General features: G+C 39.5%; 1 protein-coding gene across 1 annotated transcript in view; it reads right to left on the reverse strand.

Annotated features, from left to right (window-relative positions):
• RBM27 (RNA binding motif protein 27) overlaps window positions 1-20,776 on the reverse strand; it is a 647,841-nt gene that overhangs the window by 174,115 nt on the left and 452,950 nt on the right. The window contains exon 20 of the mRNA XM_053719279.1: window positions 19,567-19,653. Within this exon, the coding sequence (XP_053575254.1) occupies window positions 19,567-19,653 (87 nt within the window). The remainder of the gene's footprint in view (window positions 1-19,566; window positions 19,654-20,776) is intronic.

Below are 20,776 nucleotides of genomic sequence, written 5' to 3' on the forward strand. Positions count from 1 at the left end.
TAACCTAGCCAATTGCAAGGTGGCGTCTAGGGTGAAAGAATTAGCCAATTTAAGAGCACGAATTCTGTCCATAATCTCCTCAAAAGAAGAAGAATTACTAATAATCGCCTTTCCTAGCTCATCAAACTAGAAACACGCGGCAGCAGTGACAGGGACAATGCATGCAATTGGTTGTAGAAGGGAACCTTGCTGAACAAACATCTTTAGCAGACCTTCTAATTTTTTATCCATAGGATCTTGGAAAGCACAACTATCTTCTATGGGTATAGTGGCGCGCTTGTGTAGAGTAGAAACCGCCCCCTCGACCTTGGGGACTGTCTGCCATCAGTCCTTTCTGGGGTCGACTATAGGAAAACAATTTTATAAATATGGGGGGAGGTACTAAAGGTATACCGGGCCTGTCCCATTCTTTACTAACAATGTACGCCACCCGCTTGGATATAGGAAAAGCTTCGGGGGGCCCCGGGGCCTCTAAGAACTTTTCCATTTTACATAGTGGTTCTGGAATGACCAGATAATCACAATCATCCAAATTGGATAACACCTCCTTAAGCAGAGCGCGGAGATGTTCCAACTTAAATTTAAAAGTAATCACATCAGGTTCAGCTTGTTGAGAAATGTTTCCTGAATCTGAAATTTCTCCCTCAGACAAAACCTCCCTGGCCCCCTCAGACTGGTGTAGGGGCCCTTCAGAAACCATATCATCAGCGTTCTCATGCTCTACAGAATTTTCTAAAACAGAGCAGTCGCGCTTTCGCTGATAAGTGGGCATATTGGCTAAAATGTTTTTGATAGAATTATCCATTACAGCCGTTAAATGTTGCATAGTAAGGAGTATTGGCGCACTAGATGTACTAGGGGCCTCCTGTATGGGCAAGACTGGTGTAGACGAAGGAGGGGATGATGCAGTACCATGCTTACTCCCCTCACTTGAGGAATCATCTTGGGCATCATTTTTACTAAATTTTTTTATGACATAAAATACATATAGTTAAATGAGAAGGAACCTTGGTTTCCCCACAGTCAGAACACAATCTATCTGGTAGTTCAGACATGTTAAACAGGCATAAACTTGATAACAAAGCACAAAAAACGTTTTAAAATAAAACCGTTACTGTCACTTTAAATTTTAAACTAAACACACTTTATTATTGCAATTGCGAAAAAGTATGAAGGAATTGTTCAAAATTCACCAAAATTTCACCACAGTGTCTTAAAGCCTTAAAAGGATTGCACACCAAATTTGGAAGCTTTAACCCTTAAAATAACGGAACCGGAGCCGTTTTTATATTTAACCCCTTTACAGTCCCTGGAATCTGCTTTGCTGAGACCCAACCAAGCCCAAAGGGGAATACGATACCAAATGATGCCTTCAGAAAGACTTTTCTATGTATCAGAGCTCCACACACATGCAGCTGCATGCCATGCTGTCCTCAAAAACAAGTGCGCCATACCGGCGCGAAAATGAGGCTCTGACTATGATTAGGGAAAGCCCCTAAAGAATAAAGTGTCTAAAACAGTGCCTGCCGATATAATCATATCAAAATACCCAGAATAAATGATTCCTCAAGGCTAAATATGTGTTAATAATGAATCGATTTAGCCCAGAAAAAGTCTACAGTCTTAATAAGCCCTTGTGAAGCCCTTATTTACTATCTTAATAAACATGGCTTACCGGATCCCATAGGGAAAATGACAGCTTCCAGCATTACATCGTCTTGTTAGAATGTGTCATACCTCAAGCAGTAAGAGACTGCACACTGTTCCCCCAACTGAAGTTAATTGCTCTCAACAGTCCTGTGTGGAACAGCCATGGATTTTAGTTACGGTGCTAAAATCATTTTCCTCATACAAACAGAAATCTTCATCTCTTTTCTGTTTCTGAGTAAATAGTACATACCAGCACTATTTTAAAATAACAAACTCTTGATTGAATAATAAAAACTACAGTTAAACACTAAAAAACTCTAAGCCATCTCCGTGGAGATGTTGCCTGTACAACGGCAAAGAGAATGACTGGGGTAGGCGGAGCCTAGGAGGGATCATGTGACCAGCTTTGCTGGGCTCTTTGCCATTTCCTGTTGGGGAAGAGAATATCCCACAAGTAAGGATGACGCCGTGGACCGGACACACCTATGTTGGAGAAAAGAGCTTTGAACTTTAGTAATTTAGAATAGGGTAGGGCATTTTTTTATTTTGGGGGGCTTTGTTATTTTATTAGGGGGCTTAGAGTGGGTGTAATTAGTTTAAAATTGTTGTAATATTTTTCTTATGTTTGTAAATATTTTTTTATTTTTTGTAACTTAGTTCTTTTTTATTTTTTGTACTTTAGCTAGTTTATTTAATTGTATTTATTTGTAGGAATTGTATTTAATTAATTTATTGATAGTGTAGTGTTAGGTTAATTGTAGGTAATTGTAGGTAGTTTATTTAATTAATTTATTGATAGTGTAGTGTTAGGTTTAATTGTAACTTAGGTTAGGATTTATTTTACAGGTAATTTTGTAATTATTTTAGCTATTAAATAGTTCTTAACTATTTAATAGCTATTGTACCTGGTAAAAATAAATACAAAGTTACCTGTAAAATAAATATTAATCCTAAAATAGCTATAATATAATTATAATTTATATTGTAGCTATATTAGGGTTTATTTTACAGGTAAGTATTTAGCTTTAAATAGGAATAATTTATTTAATAAGAGTTAATTAATTTCATTAGATTTAAATTATATTTAACTTAGGGGGGGTGTTAGTGTTAGGGTTAGACTTAGCTTTAGGGGTTAGGGGTGTTTAGACTCGGGGTACATGTTAGAGTGTTAGGTGCAGACGTAGGAAGTGTTTCCGCATAGCAAACAATGGGGCTGCGTTAGGAGCTGAACGCGGCTTTTTTTGCAGGTGTTAGGTGTTTTTTCAGCTCAAACAGCCCCATTGTTTTCTATGGGGGAATCGTGCACGAGCACGTTTTTGAGGCTGGCCGCTTGCGTAAGCAACTCTGGTATCGAAAGTTGAAGCTGCGTTAAAAATGCTCTACGCTCCTTTTTTGGAGCCTAACGCAGCCTTTATGTGGACTCTCAATACCAGAGTTATTTTTATGGTGCGGCCAGAAAAAAGCCGGCGTTAGCTATGCGGGTCCTTACCGAAAAAACTCTAAATCTAGCCGTTAGACTTTGAAGTCACATCAGCTGACCAGGATTTGAGCCATAGCGCCCTACGCGCCTGGATGGAGAATCTGGAATTCTTAGCCGTTAGTTTAGTCAAATGAACAATGGCATCAGAAACAAATGAGTTAGCTAGCTTAAGAGAGTTCTAAGCTTGTCAACAATTTCAGTCAATGGAGCTGTATGGATGGCCTCTTCCAGGACCTCAAACCAGAATGCCGCCGCAGCAGTGACAGGCGCAATGCATGCAAGGGGCTGTAAAATAAAACCTTGTTGAATAAACATTTTCTTAAGGTAACCCTCTAATTTTTTATCCATTGGATCTGAAAAAGCACAACTGTCCTCAACCGGGATAGTGGTACGCTTTGCTAAAGTAGAAACTGCTCCCTCCACCTTAGGGACAGTCTGCCATAAGTCCTGTGTAGTGGCATCTATTGGAAACATTTTTCTAAATATAGGAGGTGGGGAAAAGGGCACACCGGGCCTATCCCACTCCTTACTAATAATTTCTGTAAGCCTTTTAGGTATTGGAAAAACATCAGTACTCACCGGCACTGCATAGTATTTATCCAGCCTACACAATTTCTCTGGCACTGCAATTGTGTCACAGTCATTCAGAGCAGCTAATACCTCCCCAAGCAATACACGGAGGTTCTCAAGCTTAAATTTAAAATTAGAAATCTCTGAATCAGGTCTCCCCGAATCAGAGACGTCACCCACAGACTGAAGCTCTCCGTCCTCAGGTTCTGCATATTGTGACGCAGTATCAGACATGGCTCTTACAGCATCTACGCGCTCTGTATCTCGTCTAAAGCCAGAGCTATCGCGCTTGGCTCTCAATTCAGGCAATCTGGATAATACCTCTGACAGGGTATTATTCATGATTGCAGCCATGTCCTGCAAAGTAATCGCTATGGGCGTCCCTGATGTACTTGGCGCCATATTAGCGTGCGTCCCTTGAGCGGGAGGCGAAGGGTCCGACACGTGGGGAGAGTTAGTCGGCATAACTTCCCCCTCGACAGACCCCTCTGGTGACAATTCTTTTATAGATAAAGACTGATCTTTACTGTTTAAGGTGAAATCAATACATTTAGTACACATTCTCCTATGGGGCTCCACCATGGCTTTTAAACATAATGAACAAGTATCCTCTGTTTCAGACATGTTTGTACAGACTAGCAATGAGACTAGCAAGCTTGGAAAACACTTTAAAGCAAGTTAACAAGCAATATAAAAAAAGTTACTGTGCCTTTAAGGGAAACAAATTTTGACAAAAACAGAATTTATGTTTACCTGATAAATTACTTTCTCCAACGGTGTGTCCGGTCCACGGCGTCATCCTTACTTGTGGGATATTCTCTTCCCCAACAGGAAATGGCAAAGAGCCCAGCAAAGCTGGTCACATGATCCCTCCTAGGCTCCGCCTTCCCCAGTCATTCGACCGACGTAAAGGAGGAATATTTGCATAGGAGAAACCATATGATACCGTGGTGACTGTAGTTAAAGAAAATAAATTATCAGACCTGATTAAAAAACCAGGGCGGGCCGTGGACCGGACACACCGTTGGAGAAAGTAATTTATCAGGTAAACATAAATTCTGTTTTCTCCAACATAGGTGTGTCCGGTCCACGGCGTCATCCTTACTTGTGGGAACCAATACCAAAGCTTTAGGACACGGATGAAGGGAGGGAGCAAATCAGGTCACCTAGATGGAAGGCACCACGGCTTGCAAAACCTTTCTCCCAAAAATAGCCTCAGAAGAAGCAAAAGTATCAAACTTGTAAAATTTAGTAAAAGTGTGCAGTGAAGACCAAGTCGCTGCCTTACATATCTGATCAACAGAAGCCTCGTTCTTGAAGGCCCATGTGGAAGCCACAGCCCTAGTGGAATGAGCTGTGATTCTTTCAGGAGGCTGCCGTCCGGCAGTCTCGTAAGCCAATCTGATGATGCTTTTAATCCAAAAAGAGAGAGAGGTAGAAGTTGCTTTTTGACCTCTCCTTTTACCAGAATAAACAACAAACAAGGAAGATGTTTGTCTAAAATCCTTTGTAGCATCTAAATAGAATTTTAGAGCACGAACAACATCCAAATTGTGCAACAAACGTTCCTTCATTGAAACTGGATTCGGACACAAAGAAGGCACGACTATCTCCTGGTTAATGTTTTTGTTAGAAACAACTTTCGGAAGAAAACCAGGTTTAGTACGCAGAACCACCTTATCTGCATGGAACACCAGATAAGGAGGAGAACACTGCAGAGCAGATAATTCTGAAACTCTTCTAGCAGAAGAAATTGCAACCAAAAACAAAACTTTCCAAGATAATAACTTAATATCAACGGAATGTAAGGGTTCAAACGGAACCCCCTGAAGAACTGAAAGAACTAAATTGAGACTCCAAGGAGGAGTCAAAGGTTTGTAAACAGGCTTGATTCTAACCAGAGCCTGAACAAAGGCTTGAACATCTGGCACAGCTGCCAGCTTTTTGTGAAGTAACACAGACAAGGCAGAAATCTGTCCTTTCAAAGAACTTGCAGATAATCCTTTCTCCAAACCCTCTTGAAGAAAGGATAGAATCTTAGGAATTTTTATCTTGTCCCAAGGGAATCCTTTAGATTCACACCAATAGATATATTTTTTCCATATTTTGTGGTAGATTTTTCTAGTTACAGGCTTTCTGGCCTGAACAAGAGTATCAATGACAGAATCTGAGAACCCTCGCTTTGATAAGATCAAGCGTTCAATCTCCAAGCAGTCAGTTGGAGTGAGACCAGATTCGGATGTTCGAACGGACCTTGAACAAGAAGGTCTCGTCTCAAAGGTAGCTTCCATGGTGGAGCCGATGACATATTCACCAGGTCTGCATACCAAGTCCTGCGTGGCCACGCAGGAGCTATCAAGATCACCGATGCCCTCTCCTGATTGATCCTGGCTACCAGCCTGGGGATGAGAGGAAACGGCGGGAATGCATAAGCTAGTTTGAAGGTCCAAGGTGCTACTAGTGCATCTACTAGAGTCGCCTTGGGATCCCTGGATCTGGACCCGTAGCAAGGAACCTTGAAGTTCTGACGAGAGGCCATCAGATCCATGTCTGGAATGCCCCACAGTTGAGTGATTTGGGCAAAAATTTTCGGATGGAGTTCCCACTCCCCCGGATGAAATGTCTGACGACTCAGAAAATCCGCTTCCCAGTTTTCCACTCCTGGAATGTGGATTGCAGACAAGTGGCAGGAGTGAGTCTCCGCCCATTGAATGATTTTGGTCACTTCTTCCATCGCCAGGGAACTCCTTGTTCCCCCCTGATGGTTGATGTACGCAACAGTCGTCATGTTGTCTGATTGAAACCGTATGAACTTGGTCTTTGCTAGCTGAGGCCAAGCCTTGAGAGCATTGAAAATCGCTCTCAGTTCCAGAATATTTATCGGGAGAGTAGATTCTTCCCGAGACCAAAGACCCTGCGCTTTCAGGGGTCCCCAGACCGCGCCCCAGCCCACTAGACTGGCGTCGGTCGTGACAATGACCCACTCTGGTCTGCGGAAGCTCATCCCCTGTGACAGGTTGTCCAGGGACAGCCACCAACTGAGTGAATCTCTGGTCCTCTGATCTACTTGTATCGTCGGAGACAAGTCTGTATAGTCCCCATTCCACTGACTGAGCATGCACAGTTGTAATGGTCTTAGATGAATTCGCGCAAAAGGAACTATGTCCATTGCCGCTACCATCAAACCTATTACTTCCATGCACTGCGCTATGGAAGGAAGAGGAACAGAATGAAGTATTTGACAAGAGTTTAGAAGTTTTGATTTTCTGGCCTCTGTCAGAAAAATCCTCATTTCTAAAGAGTCTATTATTGTTCCCAAGAAGGGAACCCTTGTTGACGGAGATAGAGAACTTTTTTCTACGTTCACTTTCCACCCGTGAGATCTGAGAAAGGCCAGGACAATGTCCGTGTGGGCCTTTGCTTGTGGAAGGGACGACGCTTGAATCAGAATGTCGTCCAAGTAAGGTACTACTGCAATGCCCCTTGGTCTTAGCACCGCTAGAAGGGACCCTAGTACCTTTGTGAAAATTCTTGGAGCAGTGGCTAATCCGAACGGAAGTGCCACAAACTGGTAATGCTTGTCCAGGAATGCGAACCTTAGGAACCGATGATGTTCCTTGTGGATAGGAATATGTAGATACGCATCCTTTAAATCCACCGTGGTCATGAATTGACCTTCCTGGATGGAAGGAAGAATTGTTCGAATGGTTTCCATTTTGAACGATGGAACCTTGAGAAACTTGTTTAGGATCTTGAGATCTAAGATTGGTCTGAAGGTTCCCTCTTTTTTGGGAACTACGAACAGATTGGAGTAGAACCCCATCCCTTGTTCTCCTAATGGAACAGGATGAATCACTCCCATTTTTAACAGGTCTTCTACACAATGTAAGAATGCCTGTCTTTTTATGTGGTCTGAAGACAATTGAGACCTGTGGAACCTCCCCCTTGGGGGAAGCCCCTTGAATTCCAGAAGATAACCTTGGGAGACTATTTCTAGCGCCCAAGGATCCAGAACATCTCTTGCCCAAGCCTGAGCGAAGAGAGAGAGTCTGCCCCCCACCAGATCCGGTCCCGGATCGGGGGCCAACATCTCATGCTGTCTTGGTAGCAGTGGCAGGTTTCTTGGCCTGCTTTCCTTTGTTCCAGCCTTGCATTGGCCTCCAGGCTGGCTTGGCTTGAGAAGTATTACCCTCTTGCTTAGAGGACGTAGCACTTGGGGCTGGTCCGTTTCTGCGAAAGGGACGAAAATTAGGTTTATTTTTGGCCTTGAAAGACCTATCCTGAGGAAGGGCGTGGCCCTTGCCCCCAGTGATATCAGAAATAATCTCTTTCAAGTCAGGGCCAAACAGCGTTTTCCCCTTGAAAGGAATGTTAAGCAATTTGTTCTTGGAAGACGCATCCGCTGACCAAGATTTTAGCCAAAGCGCTCTGCGCGCCACAATAGCAAAACCAGAATTTTTCGCCGCTAACCTAGCCAATTGCAAAGTGGCGTCTAGGGTGAAAGAATTAGCCAATTTGAGAGCATGAATTCTGTCCATAATCTCCTCATAAGAAGAATTATTATTGAGCGCCTTTTCTAGTTCATCGAACCAGAAACACGCTGCTGTAGTGACAGGAACAATGCATGAAATTGGTTGTAGAAGGTAACCTTGCTGAACAAACATCTTTTTAAGCAAACCCTCTAATTTTTTATCCATAGGATCTTTGAAAGCACAACTATCTTCTATGGGTATAGTGGTGCGTTTGTTTAGAGTAGAAACCGCCCCCTCGACCTTGGGGACTGTCTGCCATAAGTCCTTTCTGGGGTCGACCATAGGAAACAATTTCTTAAAAATGGGGGGAGGGACGAAAGGTATACCGGGCCTGTCCCATTCTTTATTTACAATGTCCGCCACCCGCTTGGGTATAGGAAAAGCTTCGGGGGGCCCCGGGACCTCTAAGAACTTGTCCATTTTACATAATTTCTCTGGAATGACCAAATTCTCACAATCATCCAGAGTAGATAACACCTCCTTAAGCAGAGCGCGGAGATGTTCCAATTTAAATTTAAATGTAATCACATCAGGTTCTGCTTGTTGAGAAATTTTCCCTGAATCTGAAATTTCTCCCTCAGACAAAACCTCCCTGGCCCCCTCAGACTGGTGTAGGGGCACTTCAGAACCAATATCATCAGCGTCCTCATGCTCTTCAGTATTTTCTAAAACAGAGCAGTCGCGCTTTCGCTGATAAGTGGGCATTTTGGCTAAAATGTTTTTGATAGAATTATCCATTACAGCCGTTAATTGTTGCATAGTAAGGAGTATTGGCGCACTAGATGTACTAGGGGCCTCCTGTGTGGGCAAGACTGGTGTAGACGAAGGAGGGGATGATGCAGTACCATGCTTACTCCCCTCACTTGAGGAATCATCTTGGGCATCATTTTCTCTAAATTTTGTGTCACATAAATCACATCTATTTAAATGAGAAGGAACCTTGGCTTCCCCACATTCAGAACACAGTCTATCTGGTAGTTCAGACATGTTAAACAGGCATAAACTTGATAACAAAGTACAAAAAAACGTTTTAAAATAAACCGTTACTGTCACTTTAAATTTTAAACTGAACACACTTTATTACTGCAATTGTGAAAAAGTATGAAGGAATTGTTCAAAATTCACCAAAATTTCACCACAGTGTCTTAAAGCCTTAAAAGTATTGCACACCAAATTTGGAAGCTTTAACCCTTAAAATAACGGAACCGGAGCCGTTTTTGTATTTAACCCCTTTACAGTCCCTGGTATCTGCTTTGCTGAGACCCAACCAAGCCCAAAGGGGAATACAATACCAAATGACGCCTTCAGAAAGTCTTTTCTATGTATCAGAGCTCCTCACACATGCATCTGCATGTCATGCTTCCCAAAAACAAGTGCGCAATAGAGGCGCGAAAATGAGACTCTGCCTATGATTAGGGAAAGCCCCTAGAGAATAAGGTGTCCAATACAGTGCCTGCCGGTTATTTTACATAATTCCCAAGATTAAAATAATTCCTCAAGGCTATGGAGTATAAAATATGCTTATATATAAATCGATTTAGCCCAGAAAATGTCTACAGTCTTAAAAGCCCTTGTGAAGCCCTTTTTTTCTTTCTGTAATAAAAATGGCTTACCGGATCCCATAGGGAAAATGACAGCTTCCAGCATTACATCGTCTTGTTAGAATGTGTCATACCTCAAGCAGCAAAAGTCTGCTCACTGTTCCCCCAACTGAAGTTAATTCCTCTCAACAGTCCTGTGTGGAAACAGCCATCGATTTTAGTAACGGTTGCTAAAATCATTTTCCTCTTACAAACAGAAATCTTCATCTCTTTTCTGTTTCAGAGTAAATAGTACATACCAGCACTATTTTAAAATAACAAACTCTTGATTGAATAATAAAAACTACAGTTAAACACTAAAAAACTCTAAGCCATCTCCGTGGAGATGTTGCCTGTACAACGGCAAAGAGAATGACTGGGGAAGGCGGAGCCTAGGAGGGATCATGTGACCAGCTTTGCTGGGCTCTTTGCCATTTCCTGTTGGGGAAGAGAATATCCCACAAGTAAGGATGACGCCGTGGACCGGACACACCTATGTTGGAGAAATTTGAAATAACAGTGAAAAAAGGCAGTTACACTAACAAAATTTTTACAGTGTATGTAACAAGTCAGCAGAGCATTACACCCACTTGCAAATGGATGATTAACCCCTTAATAACAAAAACAGAATAATAAATGACAAAAACGTTTTTTAAACACAGTCACAACAACTGCCACAGTCTACTGTGATTGTTACCCTCCTCAAACACGACTTTGAAGCCTTTTGAGCCCTTCAGAGATGTCCTGTATCATGCAGAGGGAAGCTGAATGTAGAAAGTGTACACTTGTTTAGCACTCTTTCCCTAATTAATGGTGGCAATAATTGAACAGTATATAGGTATACTAGAGAAGGAGGTGTGCTTGGATTTTTTAAAAATATAACCTTTATTGGGTAATTTAAAATAAAAACACAAACAAAATCACACACATACAGTTAAGTTAAAAATACAGGTTTGGGTCAATTGGTTTAATTTAATAATCTTGGATTTGGAAAGGAGTTATGGCATACACAAGGTATGATTCAAATAGAATAATTCTCTGTTTGGAGTATTGAGTAGAAGTCCAATAGGGAACTTATATTCTTCACACTTGTATTCTGATAGTTGGAACTTTTGACCACTTTCTTGTGGACTTTGCTATATATTTTTTATCTCTATTTCAAGGTGGGATCCCAAGTTGTAACACTTTTACATTTAAGAACTAGCAGTTATCAGGTTGGTACTATATATGGAATTATATATGTCACTGTCTAGGGACTCTAGGTGGAAGTTTCTAGTTACTTGTGAGATGCTTTGTATCTTCTTGTCTATTACACTATGCGTGAATTATATGCATCAATTTTTTGGACTTCCAATTTTATTCCTGGTGTCTAGTATATTGTTCCATGTATCTGAGACATTGTAAACTGCTATAGTAATGAATGCAGTATAGTGTTCCCCCTGGGGTAAATAATACCAGCAGTCTATAGACGTGTTTAAAGTAATGAACTTGCGTCTGCTACTATTATATCTTCTGTATATACATGCTACCGATGTATATCTTAAGTGAGTTTAAAGAAAATATTAACTGGGCTCTCAAGCCTGTTTGAGAGTTTGCCACTTGTATAGAGCTAGGTTGATCTAAAAGTTCTTTTATTCCTTTTTTCTATACAGATTTTTCTATTCTCTTGGCATAGATTTTAGTGAATTACGTTTTCTAAAATAAAAGGTCACTTTGTATCTGGCCAAGTAGAAAATAAGCTGCTTGATTTGCCAGGTGAAAAAGATGTTAGTATATTATTGTAACCTAACTCAACTTAAAAATTGTCCTTTGATTTAGCACAACTTATATTTTCTCAATTTTGTAATGTATGTTCAGTATTATGGTACAATATCTGGACAGAGTTTCTTTTACTTTACTTTGTATTTGAATCTCTTTCTGATGATAATATTTAAAATAGACTGTTAGGTAGTTAAATCTTAGGAAACACTGTCTGAATTGTTCTTATATTTCACTACTATATGATAGTATTTCACCGGTAACTTCTTACTGCTGTTTGAATGATTAGTAAGACTATACAGACTGTATATTCATAAAGGGTGAGAAAAATATATCCCTACTGCATCTTAGCGCTAAATATTACTGGTAACTTCTTATGGTCATTAGGCAGAATAGAGAGAGTATTAAGACTGTAAGTTCATATAAGGTACATATGATAATGTTATGGATGTTTAGATTAACAGTCCGTTGATTCTACTCCGTATTTAAAGTGTCTTATTCACATATGGTGGTTATAACAGTGACAACAATCTCTAGTCATTCATAAGAGTATAGTATGTTTGTTACAATTAAATTAGGTTGGTGCGATATACTGATTTCCCAACCCCTTATTGTTAGTCTAGTAATAATTTGTTTTACTGCTAGTAGCAAATTGAGTGATTGCTGCTGTTACCAGATGGATCCCAACTCTGAGGACTTATCCACATATAGCGGTTATAGTAATAACTTAAGTGCACCAATCAAGGTGAATTTTGTATCTTATTTTTGGTTACACTGTTGCTTAAATTGTTCCATATTGTATATCTATCTTCAGGCAGTCTAAGTTCTCATGAACACTACCATAGATATAAACTAATTGGTTTTGTTTTTAATGTATAATATATTCGTTTTCAAGTCTCATATCTATGGCTTTATCAATAGACTTTACTGCCGGTAATAAATTAAATCTACCTTGCTATTTGCTCGATAGGACCCCCAGCTCAGGGGTCAATTAATTTGTCTATGTTTCCAAATCTGCCTTGCTATGTGCTCGATAAGACCCAGCTCAAGGGTCGATTAATTTATCTGTATTTCCAAATCCTAATGTCTAAATATGTTAGACCGACATTCCTGCTATTTAAAAAATGCTAACATGCATTCACACCAAACAATTGGTTAGCATTTTTTAAATAGCAGGAATGTCGGTCTAACATATTTAGACATTAGGATTTGGAAATACAGATAAATTAATCGACCCTTGAGCTGGGTCTTATCGAGCACATAGCAAGGCAGATTTGGAAACATAGACAAATTAATTGACCCCTGAGCTGGGTCCTATCGAGCAAATAGCAAGGTAGATTTAATTTATTACCGGCAGTAAAGTCTATTGATAAAGCCATAGATATGAGACTTGAAAACGAATATATTATACATTAAAAACAAAACCAATTAGTTTATATCTATGGTAGTGTTCATGAGAACTTAGACTGCCTGAAGATAGATATACAATATGGAACAATTTAAGCAACAGTGTAACCAAAAATAAGATACAAAATTCACCTTGATTGGTGCACTTAAGTTATTACTATAACCGCTATATGTGGATAAGTCCTCAGAGTTGGGATCCATCTGGTAACAGCAGCAATCACTCAATTTGCTACTAGCAGTAAAACAAATTATTACTAGACTAACAATAAGGGGTTGGGAAATCAGTATATCGCACCAACCTAATTTAATTGTAACAAACATACTATACTCTTATGAATGACTAGAGATTGTTGTCACTGTTATAACCACCATATGTGAATAAGACACTTTAAATACGGAGTAGAATCAACGGACTGTTAATCTAAACATCCATAACATTATCATATGTACCTTATATGAACTTACAGTCTTAATACTCTCTCTATTCTGCCTAATGACCATAAGAAGTTACCAGTAATATTTAGCGCTAAGATGCAGTAGGGATATATTTTTCTCACCCTTTATGAATATACAGTCTGTATAGTCTTACTAATCATTCAAACAGCAGTAAGAAGTTACCGGTGAAATACTATCATATAGTAGTGAAATATAAGAACAATTCAGACAGTGTTTCCTAAGATTTAACTACCTAACAGTCTATTTTAAATATTATCATCAGAAAGAGATTCAAATACAAAGTAAAGTAAAAGAAACTCTGTCCAGATATTGTACCATAATACTGAACATACATTACAAAATTGAGAAAATATAAGTTGTGCTAAATCAAAGGACAATTTTTAAGTTGAGTTAGGTTACAATAATATACTAACATCTTTTTCACCTGGCGAATCAAGCAGCTTATTTTCTACTTGGCCAGATACAAAGTGACCTTTTATTTTAGAAAACGTAATTCACTAAAATCTATGCCAAGAGAATAGAAAAATCTGTATAGAAAAAAGGAATAAAAGAACTTTTAGATCAACCTAGCTCTATACAAGTGGCAAACTCTCAAACAGGCTTGAGAGCCCAGTTAATATTTTCTTTAAACTCACTTAAGATATACATCGGTAGCATGTATATACAGAAGATATAATAGTAGCAGACGCAAGTTCATTACTTTAAACACGTCTATAGACTGCTGGTATTATTTACCCCAGGGGGAACACTATACTGCATTCATTACTATAGCAGTTTACAATGTCTCAGATACATGGAACAATATACTAGACACCAGGAATAAAATTGGAAGTCCAAAAAATTGATGCATATAATTCACGCATAGTGTAATAGACAAGAAGATACAAAGCATCTCACAAGTAACTAGAAACTTCCACCTAGAGTCCCTAGACAGTGACATATATAATTCCATATATAGTACCAACCTGATAACTGCTAGTTCTTAAATGTAAAAGTGTTACAACTTGGGATCCCACCTTGAAATAGAGATAAAAAATATATAGCAAAGTCCACAAGAAAGTGGTCAAAAGTTCCAACTATCAGAATACAAGTGTGAAGAATATAAGTTCCCTATTGGACTTCTACTCAATACTCCAAACAGAGAATTATTCTATTTGAATCATACCTTGTGTATGCCATAACTCCTTTCCAAATCCAAGATTATTAAATTAAACCAATTGACCCAAACCTGTATTTTTAACTTAACTGTATGTGTGTGATTTTGTTTGTGTTTTTATTTTAAATTACCCAATAAAGGTTATATTTTTAAAAAATCCAAGCACACCTCCTTCTCTAGTATACCTATATACTGTTCAATTATTGCCACCATTAATTAGGGAAAGAGTGCTAAACAAGTGTACACTTTCTTCAATCCCAGGATTGATTTTGTTCTTTTGTTCAAACCAGTACACAGCACCTCAGCCACTTTGTAATATACTCAATCTGGGCCAAAAATATAAATTGGTGGATATTATATCCCATCAATAAACCCAGACATTAACAGGATACCCTAATTGCCAAATTTCAGCAGTGCCATTAGTACTTTGTTTTTCGTTGTTGGAAGCTGAATGTCTCTGTCAGTATTTTTTATCTGCACAGAAAAGCACTAAAATAGGCCCTTCCCACTCATATTGCAACAGTGGAAAGCTTCAGGAAACTGTCTCTAGGCAGAAATAAAACCAGCCATGTGGAAAAAAAAACTAGGCCCCAATAAGTTTTGTCACCAAATACATATAAAAACGATTAAACATGCCAGCAAACGTTTTATATTACACTTTTATAAGAGTATGCCTCTCTATTAATAAGCCTAATACCAGTAGCTATCACTGCATTTAAGGCTTTACTTACATTAATCCGGTATAAGCAGCATTTTCTAGCAAATTCCATCCCTAGAAAAATATTAACTGCACATACCTTATTGCAGGAAAACCTGCACGCCATTCCCTCTCTGAAGTTACCTCACTCCTCAGAATATGTGAGAACAGCCATGGATCTTAGTTACTTCTGCTAAGATCATAGAAAATGCAGGCAGATTGATTGAAGAAATAAACTAAGTATAAAACACCACTCTCCTCTTACGACCTCCATCTTTGTTGAGGGTTGCAAGAGAATGACTGGATACGGCAGTTAGGGGAGGAGCTATATAGCAGCTCTGCTGTGGGTGATCCTCTTGCAACTTCCTGTTGGGAAGGAGAATATCCCATAAGTAATGGATGATCCGCGGACTGGATACACTTAACAAGAGAAAACATCAGTGCACACCGGCACTGCATAGTATTTATCCAGTCTACACAATTTCTCTGGCACTGCAATTGTATCACAGTCATTCAGAGCAGCTAAAACCTCCCTAAGTAACACGCGGAGGGGTTAAAGCTTAAATTTAAATGTAGAGATATCAGAATCAGGTTGCATCATCTTCCCTGAGTCAGAAACATCACCCACAGAAAGAAGCTCTCCTTCTTCAGCTTCTGCATATTGTGAGGCAGTATCAGACATAGCTCTTAAAGCGTCAGTATGCTCTGTATTTCGTCTAACTCCAGAGCTATCTCGCTTTCCTCTAAATTCAGGTAGTCTGGCTAATACCGCTGACAGTGTATTATCCATGACTGCCGCCATGTCTTGTAAAGTAAACGCTAGATGTACTTGGCGCCATTTGAGCGTGAGTCCCTTGAGTGGGAGTCAAAGGGTCTGAGTTAGTCGGCATAACTTCCCCCTCGTCAGATTCCTCTGGTGATAAATTTTTTAAAGATAGAATATGATCTTTATTGCTTAAAGTGAAATCAGTACATTTGGTACACATTCTAAGAGGGGGTTCCACCATGGCTTTTAAACATAATGAACAAGGAGTTTCCTCTATGTCAGACATGTTTGTACAGACTAGCAATGAGTCTAGCAAGTTTGGAAAACACTTTAAATCAAGTTAACAAGCAAATATAAGAAACGGTACTGTGCCTTTAAGAGAAACAAATTGTCAGAATTTGAAAAACAGTGAAAAAAGGCAGTAAATCAAACGAAATTTTTACAGTGTGTATAATAAGCTAACAGAGCATTGCACCCACTTGCAAATGGATGATTAACCCCTTAGTTAAAAAAACAGATCAAAAAAACGATAGACGTTTTTTTAACAGTCACACCAAACTGCCACAGCCTTGCTGTGAGCCTACCTTCCTGGAAAGCCTCAGGAAACTGTTTTTAGGTAAATTTAAGCACGCCATGTGGAAAAAACTAGGCCCCAATAAAGTTTTATCACCAAAGTATATATAAAAACGTTTAAACATGCCAGCAAACGTTTTATATTTTAAATATAAAAGAGTATTACCTCAGAAAGTAAGCATGATACCAGTCGCTATTAAATCACTGTATTCAGGCTTACCTTACATAAATTTGGCATCAGCAGCATTTTCTAGCATTCACATCTTCTAGAAAAATCTTAACTGCACATACCTCATAGCAGGATAACCTGCACGCCATTCCCCCGCTGAAGTTATCTCTCTCTTCAGTCATGTGTGAGAACAGCAATGGATCTTAGTTACAACCTGCTAAGATCATAGAAATCACAGGCAGATTCTTCTATTTTTCTGCCTGGAACAAAATAGTACAACTCCAGTACCATTTAAAAATAATAAACTTTTGATTGAAGTAAAATAACAGCTACATTTCACCACTTCTCTCTTACTACCTCCATGTTTGTTGAGAGTTGCAAGAGAATGACTGGATATGGCAGTTAGGGGAGGAGCTATATAGACAGCTTTGCTGTGGGTGTCCTCTTGCAACTTCCTGTTGGGAATGAGAATATCCCACAAGTAATGGATGATCCGTGGACTGGATACACTACAAGAGAAAAGTAGATTTGTCAGTGTCAATATCTGAGGAAGGATCTTCTGAAACACATAGATCCTCATCAGAGGAGGATAATTCAGTATGTTGTCGGTCATTTGAAATTTCAGCAACTTTATGAGAAGTTTTAAAAGACCTTTTTACGTTTATTAGAAGACGGGATGGCAGACAAAGCCTACTGAATAGAATCAGCAATAAATTATTTTAAATTCACAGGTATATCTTGTACATTAGATGTTGAAGGAACAGCAACAGGCAATGTACTATTACTGATGGACACAGTATCTGCATGTAAAAGTTTATCATGACAACTTTTACAAACCACAGCTGGAGATATAATCTCCACAAGTTTACAACAAATGCACTTAGCTTTGGTAGAACTGTTATCATGCAGCAGGGTTCCAACAGTGATTTCTGAGACATAATCAGATTGAGACATCTTGCAAAATGTAAGAGAAAAAAACAACATATAAAGCAAAATTATCAATTTCCTTATATGGCAGTTTCAGGAATGGGAAAAAAATGCAAACAGCATAGCCCTCAGAGAGATAAAAAAGGCAAGAGGCATATAGGAATGGGGTTTTAAAAAATGAAAATACTTGGCACAAAGTATGAAAACAACACAAAAAGGAAAAAAAAATTTGGCGCTAACATACAGAAATGACACACTCGCATCATTGAAGACGCAACTTTGTGAAAGGACTCGGCGTCAACTAAGACGCCGGAAGTGATGAATTTGTGTCATTGAACGTAACTTCGTGCCAAAAAATCTTGCACCAAAAATTAAGCAACATACTTTGGCATTTTGCGCCCTCGCGAGCCTAATTGTGCCCGCAAATTTAAAATGACAGTCAATTGAGAGAGAAAAAAAATTATACCCCAGGTAAGAAATACATTTTTTCCTAAAAAATGCATTTCCCAGATATGAAACTGACAGTAATATACTGAAAACCTGAATCATGGCAAATATAAGTACAATACATATATTTAAAACTTTATATAAATACATAAAGTGCCAAACCATAGCTGAGAGTGTCTTAAGTAATGAAAACATACTCACCAAAAGACACCCATCCACATATAGCATATAGCAAAGCAGTACTGAAACGGTTATCAGTAGAGGTAATGGAATATGAGAGTATATTGTCGATCTGAAAAGCGAGGTAGGAGATGAATCTCTACGACCGATAACAGAGAACCTATGACATAGATCTCCCGTTAGGAAAACCATTGCATTCAATAGGTGATACTCCCATCACATCCCTCTAACATTCACTGTACTCTGAGAGGAATCTGGCTTCAAAATGCTGAGAAGCGCATATCAACTTAGAAATCTTAGCACAAACTTACTTCACCACCTCCATAAGAGGCAAAGTTTGTAAAAACTGAATTGTGGGTGTGGTGAGGGTTGTATTTATAGGCATTTCGAGGTTTGGGAAACTTTGCCCCTCCTGGTAGGATTGTATATCCCATGTGTCACTAGCTCATAGACTCTTGCCAATTACATGAAAGAAATCCTGTATAAAGGATTTTAAAAATGTCCCCATCTACTGCATATGACATTCTTCTGAAGTACAAGTCTCCAAGACCTAGAAGACAAAAGCACTTACCTGCAGTCTAGCTGTCCGGCAGGAAGACACCTCACAAGGCGTGAAAGGACACATACTCCTTACAAAAACCTGTAGAAAAAGAAAAAACAGAGTAACCAGCTCTGGCTCTCTGTACCATGGGCTGCAATTTGTTAGGAAGTTGTGAGGTAGTCCTTGCTTTGTTTACTAACTGCTTAAAAGCCACCACTACTCTACTGAAGAGCTTGATGTGGACTCAGCTAAACCCAAATCCTTGCTTGCAGGGAAAAGTACCCGAAAAAGGAATTCATTTCTTCAGACACCAAACTTCACCTCCTCCATTGACAGAGGCAAAGAGAATGACTGGGGATTATGGGTAGGGGAGTGACACTTAGCAGCTTTGCTGTGGTGCTTTTTGCCTCCTCCTGCTGGCCAGGAGTGATATTCCCACTAGTAATTGAATGACGCCGTGGACTCTCCTTATCTTAGGAAAGTAAATAACCCCGGAAACAAAGATTAAAAATTACCCCCTCTGCAGTTTATGTGGCACTAAATTAAAATGTAAAAACAGTGAAAATAAACTAAGTGTGTGGTATACCATTTTGTTTTAAACCACTCCATAAAATGACATTTAAAGATTATTTTCTAATGTATGCCAACAGCAAGTTTTATACAGCTTTTGAACTCACATTTTCAGCATCTTGCCTTGTCTTGAATGTCAATACGATACTTTCTGGACAATCCTCTTCTTTTAACTCTTCAATTTCACCAATTTTCTTTAATGAATGGAAAGGGCAAACATCAGTCTACTCATAAGCATACATTTTCAACATGGACCATTCAGTTTAAAGTAAATTCTGAATCTAGTAAACATACTGCAAGGTACTAAAAAAAAACAAAATTTATGCTTACCTGATAAAATTTCTCTCTTGTGGTGTATCCAGTCCACGGGTTCATCCATTACTTGTGGGATATTCTCCTTCCCAACAGGAAGTTGCAAGAGGACACCCACAGCAGAGCTGTCTATATAGCTCCTCCCCTAACTGCCACCCCCAGTCATTCGACCGAAGACAAGCAAGAAAAAGGAGAAACTATAGGGTGCAGTGGTGACTGTAGTTTAAAAATAAAAACACATGCCTTAAAGTGACAGGGTGGGCCGTGGACTGGATATACCACAAGAGAAAACAGAATTTATGCTTACCTGATAAATTACTTTCTCCAACGGTGTGTCCGGTCCACGGCGTCATCCTTACTTGTGGGATATTCTCATCCCCAACAGGAAATGGCAAAGAGTCCCAGCAAAGCTGGTCACATGATCCCTCCTAGGCTCCGCCCACCCCAGTCATTCGACCGACGGACAGGAGGAAATATATATAGGAGAAATCATATGATACCGTGGTGACTGTAGTTAGAGAAAATAATTCATCAGACATGATTAAAAAAAAAAACCAGGGCGGGCCGTGGACCGGACACACCGTTGGAAAAAGTAATTTATCAGGTAAGCATAAATTCTGTTTTCTCCAACATTGGTGTGTCCGGTCCACGGCGTCATCCTTACATGTGGGAACCAATACCAAAGCTTTAGGACACGGATGAAGGGAGGGAGCAAATCAGGTCACCTAAACGGAAGGCACCACAGCTTGCAAAACCTTTCTCCCAAAAATAGCCTCCGAAGAAGCAAAAGTATCAAATTTGTAAAATTTGGCAAAAGTGTGCAGTGAAGACCAAGTCGCTGCCTTACATATCTGGTCAACAGAAGCCTCGTTCTTGAAGGCCCATGTGGAAGCCACAGCCCTAGTGGAGTGAGCTGTGATTCGTTCAGGAGGCTGCCGTCCGGCAGTCTCATAAGCCAAACGGATAATGTTTTTAAGCCAAAAGGAAAGAGAGGTAGAAGTCGCT

This window comes from Bombina bombina, chromosome 6 (genome assembly GCF_027579735.1).
Source record: "Bombina bombina isolate aBomBom1 chromosome 6, aBomBom1.pri, whole genome shotgun sequence".
Classification (NCBI taxonomy): Eukaryota; Metazoa; Chordata; class Amphibia; order Anura; family Bombinatoridae; genus Bombina; species Bombina bombina.